The sequence below is a fragment of the Chlorocebus sabaeus genome, chromosome 10, assembly GCF_047675955.1.
Source record: "Chlorocebus sabaeus isolate Y175 chromosome 10, mChlSab1.0.hap1, whole genome shotgun sequence".
Taxonomy (NCBI): Eukaryota; Metazoa; Chordata; class Mammalia; order Primates; family Cercopithecidae; genus Chlorocebus; species Chlorocebus sabaeus.
Genome location: NC_132913.1, coordinates 47,481,017 through 47,496,463, shown reverse-complemented (window position 1 = coordinate 47,496,463; position 15,447 = coordinate 47,481,017). Strand labels below are relative to the sequence as shown.

Below are 15,447 nucleotides of genomic sequence, written 5' to 3'. Positions count from 1 at the left end.
CCTGGCTGTTTCTCTGTTGTCTAAATCAAATTATTTCAGCCCAATTCCAAGTAATATAAGGAAGCTGCTTCTTGTTTCAGTTTTAACATTCATCTCTCCTGAAACATCTATTCCTGTAGTCAATAGTCTGCTCCATCTCATTATAACTTACTTAATTACCAGGCCATATTTTTGGTACTAATACTGCAAAACTGACTTTGGGTTGTTTCTGAGCTTTCTGTTTGACTGTATTGATGTTGATTTTGTCACTAGTATCATACTATCTAAATTACTACTACTTAGTAATATTTCTGTAAGTAAATGATAGGACTGGCTCCTCTTCTAAACAGCCTTCCAATGATGCTTTTCTTTTTCAAAGTGTTCTTACTCATTTAAAATTAGTTTGAGTTCCATGGAAGGTGCTGGTATTTTGCCTGGTACCCTGTTTCTTTAGTCTACTAAGTATAACTTGACCCTTTTCTCAATAACTTATAATTATCACAGTGAAAAGTCTGTGATTCTCTATTTTGATACAGTGATACTCATGGGATCTGTTGAGATTCATGGGGCTATTGGTGCTTATGCTGTGTAAGTCCTATTCTTTGCATAGTTTTTTCTCTTTCATTGCTTGTTAGTTTTTACCGTTAGATGCCATTCATATACTTACTCTGTAGCAGGCCTGCCATCATCCCAGCCCCATTTTTCCCCTAATTTTCTGCTTTTGATTTGTTGTGGCCTGGAAAGACAGATGACCAGCTCATTAAAAATGTTTGTAAAGCTATGGATAAGGAAACTTCAAACTAGTGCATCTCTTAGGAGGTTATGTGTTTGTTTTGTTTTTAGACTTTAGAACATGAACTGCCAAAACATATTTTAGGTGCCTTGAGGCATTTTCCCCAGCTCTTCTTTATTTTGAAGGGGTGTGATGAGCTGTATTTTAAGAAAATAAGTATGATGTATTTAGCTGAGTACTAAACTTTAGATTATTTTATATTGGGGGTGTCTAATAGTTGTACTTTTTCTAATTTTTAAAAATACAAGTTTATCTACAAAATTTTTGTTTCTGTCATTTGTAAACTCTGTAGATGGCTCCATCTTTCTTACTGAATCATTAAAATGCTATTTCTCTGAAGTTGACTTTTTTTCTTCCTTTTTTTTTAAATTTTTTTTTTTAACCTTGTTTGGCAACTTAAATGTCTTTTTGTTTGTTTGTTTCGAGTAAATACAAGACACGTCAGAGCTTGAATAGGGAAACGCTGGTTCTTTACTCCCCCAACTCCCTCTGAAGGGAGGCTTGTCTGGCTGGTGACAGGGAAGAAGGGCCCAGGAGGCCGCCGGCCTACAGCTATTAACGCCTTAGCTCCCTCAGGACATTTTCATCTCTCTTGCCTGCACCAGAAACAAAGTAGAGCTGTTCTTTTACTGTATACCTAACCACAGAATAATGCTTAAATACTAAATGTGTTTTTGCATTTCAGGTTACGGTTTTGTCGACTTTGACAGCCCTGCAGCAGCTCAAAAAGCTGTGTCTGCCCTGAAGGCCAGTGGGGTTCAAGCTCAAATGGCAAAGGTGAGTTGAGAGCCGGCAATCGCTTCTCTGTTCCACAGCTTTGGTTGTGAAGCCTGACAGGTCTGCTTTTTCTATCCGCATCTGCAATCTCCCCTTCATCCCACTCAGCACAGCGCCTTCTGGACGCTTGTCCTGTGCCTCCGCAGCCTCCACAGTCACTCTTGTGCAGAGGACTGTTCTTCGTAACTTAATCTATGAAGGAGGATTTATAAATATATAAAATTTACATAGTAAATTATGTAACCCCATAAGTAAATTGAGAAATAGCAGCATATTTTCTCAGGTAATCAGGTGTTTTTGAGTCTTTAAAATCTGTACTGTTTAAAAAAAAAAAAATTTAAATGTCAGTGCCCAAGGAATGAATACTCTTCTAGACATGTTTGAAAAGATAATTGCATATTCTATTTCAGAAATATATATAACTGGCACATACATTATACAAATATTAAAACAAGTAGTTTTAATGCAAATGTAAGCTACAGATGCTATTTCTATTGTACAGTTGTAAAACATTTTTAGGTGTTGATTATTGATGGGATATAAATCTACTTTTTAGTAGTTCTATAATGACTTTATTCAAGACTTGTTTCTGATGAACTTTTAGCATATTTTAGATGAGCAATATTGTTGAAAATTTCTTCAGGTGAGTAATATGCCTGAATGTTAGGGGATAATAAAATGAGAGACCATGTTTCATGCTTTATATGTATTTTAGCACAGTACACATGGATGTTAATTATAAGGTACATTTTTCTTGAAAACTTTCATCTTATGGTAGTTTACCGCTACGGTTTTTACTTAGAATATCACAGTTTCTGGATGTAAATGGAATTGATCAGCCAGTCATTGTGTCTTTCTCTTTGCATTTGTTTCATCCTGAAAGTTAGTTTAAGATGCTCAGACCCTCTTCCAAAAGTAATGATGCCTTAGATAGACTTGATGGCCTTGAAAAAGTTGGCCTTACATGATCTAAATCCCTAGTTCAGGTGCAGTCATAATTCTAAAGCTGGAGGGACCTTAGACTGTCTAGTGCATCTACCCCCAACCCCACTTTCAATTTTATTAAGAAGAGCTAAGGCCCAACTAGGAGAGTCACACTTGGAATGGCATGCATCTCTTAAGTGCTTACATTCCATAATACACATTCTATTATGTACCAAAGACATTTAGGAGTCTCTACTGAATAAACTGGTATTTATGTCCCAGCCTTTATTACCCAAATGTAAGTTTGCATTACATCCTAATACCTACTACCTACAGTGCAGTTATTAAGACATCTGTGTAATTATGTAAATTTTTTAAAACCTGAGTTCTTCAATTGCTACAGAAAATATTTTCAAGCCCGAAACTCAGTGGTTTGATCTTGTGAGTATTCTTTTTAAAAGAGCAATACTTTTATATTATCTGGCTTCTTCAAGTAAAGAGGAAAGTAATTTTATACTGTCTTCTGCTACTTCTGAATTGTAGCATGTAATTGTTCCCTGAGAAGTATTTACATACACATAAGAAGGTTCATAGAAGTTAAAGGACTCTGGTAAGCGGATAGGTTGCCTACGAGGAGCTTAAGGATGTTGAAAAACCTGTATGCAGCTATAGGGTAGAGATGTACTTTGAATGAAAGAATCAGCATAAAGATTTCTGTAGTAAAAGGAATCACCTTTCTAAGTAGCTGTTGCCATTTAATATTTTTTAAACTTTGCATTGAGTTGAACTTACTTTAGATTTTCTTAAACTCCAGAGTAAGAAGTTTTTTCACTCTGTCACCCCGGCTGGAATACAGTGGCACAATCTTGGCTCACTGCAACCTCTGCCCCTCTGGGTTCAAGCGATTCTCCCGCGTCAGCCTCCCGACTAGCTGGGATTACAGGCACTTACCACCACGCCCGGATAATTTTTGTAATTTTAGTAGAGAGAGGGTTTTGCCATGTTGGCCAGGCTGGTCTCAAACTCCTGATCTCAAGTAATCTACCCGCCTCAACCTCTCGAAGTGCTGAGATTACAGGCGTGAACCACCACACCTGGCCTCAGAAACTGAAAATATTGAGCATCATCATTTTCAGATTCTGTGTCCATCATATAGAGATTCTCTGTGACATTATTGAAAGATGGTGATAAAGAGGTTTTAAATATGTTTGTTGGACTATGTGATACCTATGTTGCATAATGATTTGCAGAATTTTAATCTGGTTCTGTAAACGATGGGTAACCCAGCATTGTATAAGCAGGACTTTTAGGGCACACTCGGAAAACAACTTTCTTCTTTTCCCCACTGTCCATTCTATTAATAATGCACTCATTGAAGCTCCTTGCTTTTGGATAAAATCCAGGGCAACTCTCATGACTTCTGTAGCCACTGTCATTATTTCAAGAAGTTCCCCTAGCTGCTTTCGTTTCAGGTGTTTCTGGTTGATATTTTTTTGGTAGAATGCCTCAGTTTTTCATAGCCAAACTCCATGAAGCGTACATATGTTTCAATATATTTTCAGTCAGAGTCTCAAGTTACATAGCAAATACAGTTTATAGAATGTCAGACTCACATGTAGATGTTTTTAAAACTCCTGAGATTTAACATAAGGGATGTGTATCTTGGATATTGTTGGTGCTGAGAGAGACATCACAGCCTAAAAAGCAATTGTTGGCTGACAACCATATTGATTATTTGGTGATCAGGAAGCAGTGTTTCCATCCCAACAGAACCATTTGTTATATGTGTGCACACATGCACAGAGACAGATGTAATGATGAATGTATTTAGTTACATTTTTGGGAATTATAGAAAAATAGGAAAATAAAATAGTTACATTTTAGAAAATTTGGTTGAGGATTATGACTGATGTGTAATACATTATAATTTTTTCCTATTTAATATAATGTGAAATAGGCTCTCAGTTAACATTTTGATGCTCAATTTCTGATTTTCAGGAACAGATTATGATGTTAAGTGTGTGATGCCTGTAATTTAATACTCCAATACTGTTTATTTGACAAAAATTTTGAGTATCATGTAGTGCATCTTCAGCTGAAGCTTCTTCCTTCCCTGGATTAGGTCTGCTCTAAGTAGCAAGCTTATAGTAAGATGAGCAAATGACTAATTTCTTTCCTATTTCCAGAGCTTGTGTTTTTCTCACTCTTCCTTCAGCTTACTAGCTGTGGCTTTGTTTAACCCCTCCAGGGTTGGTGTGCTGGAAAAGGATGACCTGACAATGAGGTCATCTGATGTTGATTTCTGTAGCCAGGCAGCATGCTGATGCTTTCTCTCATGGAATGCTTTGGTTTTCTGAGATCTTTAACCAACTCCATCCCCACCTCTGCTGAATTGATCTTTCTCCTATAGCTCCTTGAAGTGAAAGAATACATGTCCTCAGGTTGACATGGTCAGCTCCTGATAATCTAATGATCTATCTTCAACCCCTTTCTGCTGGGATTTCTTGCCCCTCGAAGCAGCCGCCTTGGGAGGATCTAACACAACCCTGGGCCAACTCTACCTGTGTGGCCCACATCTGATCTACCTTTGCCAGTCATCCTTTGGAGAGAGTTACCTCCCGGCCATACTTGTCAGCCTTTCATCCTTTCTCGTTGAAGATTCCTTAGATTTTTAAGTGGGGCATCTATCTGTTGTATCCACTCAGGTTCCTGAGACACGGATCAAGCTCCCTGAGTGGTCCCCTTCTCTTGCTTGACTGATGAGAGGAAAGCAATTCAGAGGGTGAGACTGGGAACGCTTCAGCGTTTCTCTCCCCATAAATGCTCACTCTCAGTCTCTCCAGTCTCTTAGACACAGACAGGAGGTGGGTGGTCAGTTAAGTGTTCCAAACCAGTTCTCAGCCAGCTCCTTTCAGGCTGTCTTTAGGTGGCCTGTTTTCTCACTCTGGAATGTGGGAGTGCCCAACACCCATTGTTTTGTGGTCTCCCCTCAAACAGAATTAGAGTTATATTTTAGCAATCTGTTAAGAATGTAGAGGCTTTAGTTGGAGTGACCACTGAACACTTACCTAGGCATCATTTCCAATGCCTGTAATATTAAGCAGCATAGAATATTAACTATATACTGTTTTGAAGAAGCCTTTACAATGCCTTTATTCAAAACTGGACTGGGTATAGACTGGCACTATATGTCATGTCTACAGCGCTCTTCAAATACTAGCTTTCCCCCAGGTTGAAAATGAGCACTGTTCAAAGACCTCTTTAGAAAGCTTGATACTATAAATCGGCTAAGGAAAAGGACCTCTTCCTCCATCATCTGTGGCGAGGACCAGTACTCAGGTTCAGAGGTGCCGGCCAGCTGCCAGCATTCTGCATATTGTGAATTTCTTTAGGTTCCTGTAGAATGACTTGAGATTCCTAGATCTGATTTCTTTTTTATGATATCATTAAAGTTACAAGAGGTATTTTAAATATCAGTGAGTTTATCGTTCTATACTGTAGAACCATGAGTTTGAGTATCTAGACTTGACTTAGCCCCTTTATGCTGCCTGGATAAAGGAGCACCTGACACACATCTTTCGGGGAGATGATTTTTGTTTTGTTTTGTTTTGTTTTTTGAGACAAGATCTGGCTCTATCACCCAGGCTGGAGTGCAATGGGGCGATCTCGGCTCACTGCAGCCTCCGCCTCCTGGGTTCAAGTGATCCTCCCACCCTCAGCTTCCTGAGTAGCTGGGACAACAGGCATGCACTACCACACCTGGCTAATTTTTGTATTTTTTTGCAGAGACCAGGTTTTGCCATGTTGCCCAGGCTGGTCTCGCACTCATGAACTCAAGCAATCCACCTGCCTAGGCCTCCCAAAGTGCTAGGATTATAAGCATGAGCCACCACACCCAGCGGGGAAGTGATTTTTAAAAGAAGTTTAAGTCTAGCCCCTGTGCTTGCATGATAGGGAGGGGACCCATCACTTTCCACTCTCCTCTAGTGAACTAATCAGGATACTATCTATAATGTGTTGAAAACTCATATTGCTATATATTAAAAGTCTTTCATCCTTATATAGTCAGAAAAAAATTAAGAGCAATCACTTAGAGGATAAGGGCAGAAATATAATATTGTTTGACATACTGGCTACCTAAGTTGAAAAAGAACCCCACAAATATTCAAAACTAAATTGCTGCAAAACTGCCAAATGAGGGCATTAGAGACCAGTGATTGGTTTTTATTCGTGTTTTAATTTTCAGTGCTTTGCCTGGTACCTGCCATATGATAGGTTTTTAGTGTTTGTTTTGTTGATGATCAAATAAATTAATTAAGTGAGAAAATAACTTTTTTCCAAGCTTGGGCAGATACTGAGAGTTAAGAAAGGGACAGTTAAAAATTATATCCGTCAAGTACACTGATGAAACTTAACCCAATGGCTTTGGGCCTTTTGGAAAACCTGTTTATGTTACACTAGGCAAATGTTACAAATGTTTACATCTTTCAAATAAAAGACTCAGATTCTATAAAAGGAAAAGAAACGCAGATAACGAGCTGCAAAGACAGTAAAGGCGAATGGATGTTGTTTATATCTATTAACAAAGTGGCTTCTGTAGGCCTTTCATTTCCTCCTGTTGCCTGATGGGGGTCAGCAAATCCTTATGTGCTGTTTGGCTGTTGGGAAGTTTACACATTTTTTTCAATAAATAGGCAGTCGCACGAGCAGGAATGTAATTCCCCCTCTCCATCCAGAGCTTCAACCATGCCCTGAGCAGTTTGCAGTCACATGCCAGTGACCGGCTATCTGCTGGTTGTTGAACCTATTCCGTAAAAGAGAAAACAGATGTCTGCTCTTACTGCCAAGTCCCCGTTCTTGCATTTTAGGAACCGTTCCACACTCACGGGGAGGTTTTTGTTAATTTCTTTCGGATGATGACTGAGTGCTTTATGCTGTGCAAGACTTCCAAGCCTGGCTTTTCTACTCACGTGAACGTTAGTAGCTGTTTATCCCTCTGACGGCCAATGTGGGATCTAGTTTTCTGCTTGTTATGGAAACCCTTGAACCCCTTCCATGCCTAGGGACAAAGGAGGCCCACTGACCCCATTTTTATGTTTGGTCACCTATAATTGAAAGAATAAGTATTTTTTTTTCAGACATAGCATTGTAAATAATAACCCAGTTATGGTTGTCACTGACTTTAAAGATACTAAACTATCCTCATTTCAAGAACCACCACCAGTTATTGCATGTATTGTATGTCCTGTTCACAGTGAATGTGTGGTTATAAGAATGCAGGGACAACAACTAAAAAGAAAGTAAAATTTAAAAAGAAAAAAAAAACACCCATGAAAAGAAGGGATTAGGAAAAAAGAATTCATGGACACTTTGTTATTTTGTGGCATGTGCTGCCAGCTGGGAGTTTCTTCCCCCCCCCCCCCCCCTTTTTTTTTTAATTCAACTTTGTGGGCAGTGTTTGCAGGATATGTTGACCATTTGAAAAGAAACATAAATAACATTAGCGCTAAAGGTCATCCCAAATGAAATTAGGTTTCTAACTGACAGGGTCGTTGCTATTGAAAACAAGTGCATTAACATCATAGGAAATACTTTCCTGCATTAGTCTACTCTATTTCATTATATCAAAGAGTGGTTTAAGAGCCCAGTTCTTTCTGAGATTCTGCTTTATAGCATTTTTTGATATTATTTCCTCATCGGTAAACTTTCAAGTTGAATCAAGACTTTAAAGCATGGCTGGGTGCAGTGGCTCACGCCTGTAATCCCAGCACTTTGGGAGGCCGAGGTGGGCGGATCACAAGGTCAGGAGATCAAGACCATCCTGGCTAACATGGTGAAACCCCATCTCTACTAAAAATATGAAAAATTAGCCAGGCGTGGTGACTGGCACCTGTAGTCCCAGCTACTCAGAAGGCTGAGGCAGGAGAATGGCGTGAACTGTCTGCAGTTATAATACAATGATAAGTATTTCTGTATCTATAGAAAAGGTACAGTAAAAATATGGTATAAAAGATAAAAATGGTGCACCTTATTGGGCCCTTATCATGACTGGAGCTTAGAGGACTGGAAGTAGCTGTGGGTGAGTCAGTGAGTGTGTGATGAGTGAATGGGAAGTCCTAAGACCTTACACTGCTATAGACTTTATAAACACTGTACACTTAGACTACATTAAATTTATTTTTAAAAATTTCTTTCTGGCAAGGCGTAGTGGCTCACACCTTTAATCCCAGCACTTTTGGAGGCCAAGGTGGTTGGATCGATCACAAGGTCAAGAGATCGAGACCATCCTGGCCAACATAGTGAAACTCCATCTCTACTAAAAATACAAAAATTAGCTGGGCATGGTGGCGCACGCCTGTAGTCCCAGCTACTTGGGAGGCTGAGGCAGGAGAATCGCTTGAACCCGGGAGGTGGAGGTTGCAGTGAGCTGAGATCATGCCACTGCACTCCAGCCTGGCATAGAGTGAGACTCCATCTCAAAAAAAGAAAAATTTTTTTTCTTCATTAATGAATTAGCTTATTGTAACTTTTTTACTTTATAAACCTTTAACTTTTTGACTTTTGTAATATTTAGCTTAAAACATATACATTGTGCAGCTGTACGAAAGTATTTTCTTTATACCTTTATTCTATACGCATTTTTCTATTTTAAAATTTATTATTTATTACCTTCTAAATTTTTATTAAAAATGAAGACACTAACACACACATTAGCCAGGGCTACACAGGGTCAGGATCATCAAGACATCACCAGGTGATAGGAAGTTTTCATCTCTGTTACAGGACCACCATCATACATGCCATCCGCCATTAACTGAAATGTCATTATGCAACTCATGTGCATGATATCACAAGATAAGCATGGCTTATCCTCCTGGAGTGCCAGTGTTACTTACTGGTATTAGGTCAAAAACATTGTTTCTCCATTAAAATAAACTTAGATAGGAAGTAGATTGCAAAATTTACATGACTTTTTTTTTAAAGATAAAACACAAGACTTCAAGAACATTTTGCAGCTGTGGCAAGGCTACCTTGCCTTTTGCCTATAGATACATAATTATTCTCCTTTCCTTCAGCACTGCTTAAGTAGGAAAGTTGAAGTAGTAGTGACTGACAAAGTAAAATCAAACCCCTTAGATAGCCTTTTGCAAGCCTCTTGACTTCTGCTTGATCTTCAGGTCCCAAGTCAATGCCATGTCCTCTGAACAAAGTATTTCCTCCCCCATCTACTCTTGAGTTCAGCTTTTCCAAGAGTCTAAAATTGGCCCTACCCAGAATTAACTATTTTATATGGCCTTGTGATTTCTTGTTTTCGTTAAATTAGCTGTTTTTACTATTGGTGATCATGACTCAAAAGTAGTATGAACTTTGCTATGGAGCAGAGGATGGGAATTTGGGCAGATCCCTATTGGACTATAGATGACTTGGTCCAGAATCCTTCATGTATCTCTAAATTGAATTATTAGCAGTAATAGTCTCCTGTGCAATAGTGTGCCTAAAATGGACTCCTAAAAATAACGGTGGAGGAGAGGTCAGTTATTTTTAGAAACACCGTAAACAAATGAGAGTTGTGGTTCCATGAGGGCATCCTCTCCAACTCAATAGTGCCATTTCCAGATCTGCTAAGAAGGGCTTGGTGGGATCATGTCTGGTCTGCACAGATTGTCCAAGCTTCAGACACTGTTTTCAAGCATCCAAGGTGACTTTGGTGTTCTGAGGTTCTGAGTACTTTAAAAGGACTTGAGCAAAGAAAGTAGCTAATAAAAATAGGTGTGTTAACATAAATATCTCACCTTCTGTTGGAAATTAATGGACAACACTCTGTTCTGTTTTAGCAACAGGAACAAGATCCTACCAACCTGTACATTTCTAATTTGCCACTCTCCATGGATGAGCAAGAACTAGAAAATATGCTCAAACCATTTGGACAAGTTATTTCTACAAGGATACTACGTGATTCCAGTGGTACAAGCCGTGGTGTTGGCTTTGCTAGGTAAGCCTTGTGCCCTGTCTTTATTATGTCAACAACAATAGCTTTGCCTAGTTATCTTGGAAAACTAAAAATGACCAAGAAGAGAGAGTTTCAGCTGGGGTTATGGGAGCAGTTGCACCATGAACTTAAATTATGTGTAAATACCAGACTGCATTTTTCCAAATCTTTTGCAAGTTCATTAGAATTCATGAAGCTGAGCACACCAAATATTTGGGTCCTCATGGAAAGTAACTATCACATGAGCAAAAGTTCTGAACGTGTGTGCGTCCTTAGCTCAGGATGCTTCTAACTTTTTAAAAATAACAGTCTCCTGAATTCAGTAGATAAATCAGTATTTTTTTTCTTATTCGATGGAAATTTGATTCATCAGTAAAGTAAATGGGTTAGGTTTTAAAATGAAATATGTAAAACATTCAGAAAAGTAAGACAAGGACATGATACCTGTGTAACCACCACACAGATATGACAAATACTAACATTTTATAATTTCTGTTTCAGATTTTTTTTTTTAAAGAAATAAATCTAGGCCAAGCATAGTGGCTCATGCCTGTAATCCCAGCACTTTGGGAGGCCAGGCGGGCAGAGTTCGAAACCAACCTGGCCAACGTGGTGAAACCCTGTCTCTACTAAAAATACAAAAATTAACTGGGCATGGTGGCAGGCGCCTGTAATCCCAGCTACTTGGGAGGCTGAGACATTAGAATCGCTTGAACCTAGGGGATGGAGATTGCAGTGAGCCGAGATCACGCCACTGCACTCCAGCCTGGGCAACAGAGCGAGACTTAGTCTTAAAAAAAAAAAAAAAGAAAGAAAGGGGCCGGGGGCGGTGGCTCAAGCCTGTAATCCCAGCACTTTGGGAGGCCGAGAGGGGCGGATCACGAAGTCAGGAGATCGATACCATCCTGGCTAACACGGTGAAACCCCGTCTCTACTAAAAAATACAAAAAATTAGCCGGGCGAAGTAGTGGGCGCCTGTAGTCCCAGCTACTCGGGAGGCTGAGGCAGGAGAATGGCGTGAACCTGGGAGGCGGAGCTTTCAGTGAGCTGAGATCCGGCCACTGCACTCCAGCCTGGGCAACAGAGCGAGACTCCGTCTTGGAAAAAGAAAAAAAAAAAGAAAGAAAGAAAATCTTCTAGGGGCTGCATGCAGTGGCTCACACCTATAAACCCAGCACTTGGGGAGGCCAAGGCGAAAGGATTGCTTGAGCCCAAGAGTTTGAGACCAGCCTAGGCAACAGAGCGAGACCCTTTCTCTACAAAGTTTAAAAATTAGCCAAGCATGGTGGCGCATGCCTATAGTCCCAGCTGCATGGGAAGCTGAGGCAGAAGGATTGCTTGAGCCCAGAATTTGGAGGATACAGTGAGCCATGATCATGCCACTGCACTCCAGCCTGGGTGACAGACGTCTCTCTCAAAAAAAAAAAAAAAAAGTCTAGTTATAACTAAAGTGCCCTCTACTCCTTCCGTCTAATTTTTATCTTTTTCTCCCCAGAAAAAAAGAAAAATACTTCAGAGTAGTGGTTATTTTGGTTTCTGATGGAAAAATACTAAATAGAAAGCTCTTTGATTTTTATCAAAATTCTAATCCAAAGCTGATTTTTATATGATGCATTAATTAGAAATTTATTAATACGGTGCAATAACAAATAATGTGTACATATTTTAAAGTATTGACTTTGATTTTGTAGGAAGAATTTCTGAGAGTTTACTTTTATATCACATCTTACCTCAGACCTGTGATATATCAACAACAAAGCATTATTATTACATGTTGTTTTATATATTAGAAAATTGAGACCAAAAAGGGAACTTTTCCATTGTTACCTAACTGCCAAATAATGAAGCAGGGGCTAGAATTTGGTTCATCTGGATTTTTAGTTCATTGCTCTTCCTGTCAGGCCAGATAATTTTATCATAAAACTAAAATATCCTACTAGTAGTAAGTCACCAAGGCCAGCATCTCCAGCATATGATGCACTGGCTAAAATGACGCAAGTGAGTCACTGAATAGCTTAGCATCATTTTGTCACTACTGTGGGTGTTCTGAAAACAGATCAAGTTGTATCATTTCTGTATCCAAAGACAGAAATCAATTACATTGTTTTTTGAAACTATCACTGCTTGTTAAATCTAAGATGTAACTCTCTGAGTAGTCCAGGTGTATAGAGTGTTTTTAGTAGATTATTCAGTGTTTCTTCCATTAAAGAAAGATAATTTGAAGTAATTTAAGTTCCCAGCAATGTTTCTCAGAGACTTTCATCCACCTGTAGGTATAGAGTAAGTAGTAAAGTTAGCCTCCAACTTTTACTCCTCCAAAGCCAAGGCGAAAAGGTATATAGTTGACTTCACTAAATTTAATTTTAAACCTGAAACAAATGTAAGAAGCATATAAGGCGCACCTTCTCACTGATACTGGCTGTTATCATGACTTTTTAGTCTGTCACTTTGTGAATTTGTAAAAGCAAAGACAATTTTAAAATGACTAGTATTTTAGCAAGTAGAAAATACCCTAGTATTTTAAACTGTTATTTCTTCAATTCAGTATTATGGCTAACAAAGCTATTGTGTATTGATTTTTCAGTTTTACAACAATTAGAATAAAATTATACCTTTGATATACTTGATCTTAAACACTCAATGTAATTGATTCTTGCTTTACTTCAGAATATACTCTATTGTTATCAGTTATTTTACTATAGAAGTACAAAAGTAGCAGTTAGATAAAAGGTAGAATAGACCCTTTATCATATTCACATTTTTACTAGCTTTCATTTGTATCCAAAAAACCTATAAGAATGTTTATGCATGCACAGAACAAGAGGAAAGCTAAGAGACCTTTAAATATTTATGTATTCTATTTTTATTATAAATAGGATGGAATCAACAGAAAAATGCGAAGCTGTTATTGGTCATTTTAATGGAAAATTTATTAAGACACCACCAGGAGTTTCTGGTATGTTGTTTGTCTGAAACTTTATCATTAGTCTTCTGTATGTTGTATGTTTAACTTCAGCACATGATGACGTCAGTAGAACAAAAACCCCTCATTTTGCTCTTTAAGATGCATTTTGTTGGATTTACAAATAATACTTAAAAATTCACCTCTCCCTAGGCATAGGCATTGGATGTTTAAATGTTAATGGAAGCAGTGGTAAGGAGCTGGCTTGTAAAGCATTGTGCAATTCACTCCTCTTTCGATGCAGCAGCCAGCTTCTAAACCACCTTATCACCATCCTCAGTGAACCTCCCTTCATTTGATCATATCCGTTGAGCAGTGTGTGGTACCTTTCTATCCCAGCAGTGCCTAGACCTCAGCTCCTATGGCCTTTGTGTCCACTCCACTTTAACCACTTTCTCCCATGGTTTTACATTGTGTTGTCATTACCAAGAACACCACACTTCATGGGTTTTTCATTCTAATGTCACACTTACTCTAACTTCCACAAACCCTGATCTGATATACAAAGGGATCCCTCTCTTTTCACTTCATTCTCCTTTACCTGTTTCTCTTTCCTACTAAATCTGGTCTCCATTTTTGAGTGTTAAAATCATTTCTTAAGTGGCATTCTCCTGTTCTTGCACCCCATCCCTTGGTCACACTATCACGGCAGAATACTGAACCTGGATTAATCCTGCCATAATTCACCCACACCACTCTTGTTATATCCATGCAGGCAAAGATTGGCACTACCACAAATTAAATGTCTTCAGCTTGATCAGTTGCTCAGCACCACCAATTCTCACTCGGCTTCCTTACCCTTCCCTAGCAGCAGTTCTCAATTTCCCCAGCCTGCTCAGTCACCTACCTAACCCCCTCCCTAACTCTCAAGTGGATGACTTCACTTCCTACTTGATGAATAAAATTGAAATCACCAGGTAGAAGTTCCATCAGCTTCCTGCTCTCTCCCAGCAAGGGGACCTACACCCACATCCAGTCTTACCAGTCTCCTTTCTTAAAGTCTCATGGACAAGGGTTTCAAAGCTGTCCTTGAGATCCCATCTCATTGGGACATTGCTCTGCCAGTCATTGCCTCACTCTCCTATAATTTCAGTTTCTGTCTTTTGCTTTTGTTAATTTTTTTTTCAGCAAAGCCAAGAAATTTGAATTTCAGTTACTGAAATAACAGATATCTAGCAAGACTAATTGGTGAGGAAATGGGGGGAAATGTACAAACAAGTAACACTAGGAATGAAACTTGTGAAGGTAACTACAATAGACATTTTTAATCACAGGATTCAGTGAACAAAAACTGTGAACTACTTCATGCCAAAAATATTCAAGAAGATAGCCATTTGTATTTGAAATCATTCAAGTCTTTGCAATCTAGAAACTAAACTAAGCACCCTGGTTTTTTACAGCACCTTCTCATATCAACATTTTAAAGTGTAGTCTTCACTTCCTTACTTCCCATTTATGCCTCAGTTCTCTCCAATCTGACATTTCCTGTTGTGTGGTTGAAATTCCTCTTGGTAAACTTGCAGTATTAGTTTGCTAGACAACCATAACAAAGTACCACAAGCCGAGTAGCTTAAACCATAGAAACGTAGTGTCTGAGAGTTCTGGAGGCCAGAAGCCCAAGATCAAGATGTCAGCAGGGTTGGTTCCTTCTACCCAGACACCCAAGCCAGGCAATGAGGGAAGGATCTGTTCCAGGCTTCTCTCCTTGGCTTGTAGATGACTGTCTTCTCCCCGAATATCCTCACAGCACCTTCCCTCTTTGTCGTCTGTCTCGTGCCCAGATTTCCCTTTCTTAGGAAGACTGCAGCCGTATTGGATGAAGGCCTACCCCCTCGCCATGATCTTGCTTTAACTTTGATGACCCTGTCTCTAAGTAAGATCACATTCTGAGGACTGGGTGTTAGGACTCCACACAGTTCAACCTGTAACTCTTAATTCCTGATTACCCCATCTGGAGAATTTCCCCTCTTTTTATACTGTGTCTGTCTGCTGTATGTATTTGGGACTGCTGGCCCCTCATCC

General features: G+C 39.1%; 1 protein-coding gene across 10 annotated transcripts in view; it reads left to right on the top strand.

The window, feature by feature from the left end:
• Positions 1-15,447, top strand: part of RBMS1 (RNA binding motif single stranded interacting protein 1) — a 217,182-nt gene that overhangs the window by 174,089 nt on the left and 27,646 nt on the right. For all 10 annotated transcript variants that reach the window (XM_007965129.3, XM_007965128.3, XM_007965125.3 and 7 more), the window contains exons 4-6: positions 1,458-1,549; positions 10,309-10,466; positions 13,340-13,419. In XM_007965129.3, the coding sequence (XP_007963320.1) occupies positions 1,458-1,549; positions 10,309-10,466; positions 13,340-13,419 (330 nt within the window). The remainder of the gene's footprint in view (positions 1-1,457; positions 1,550-10,308; positions 10,467-13,339; positions 13,420-15,447) is intronic.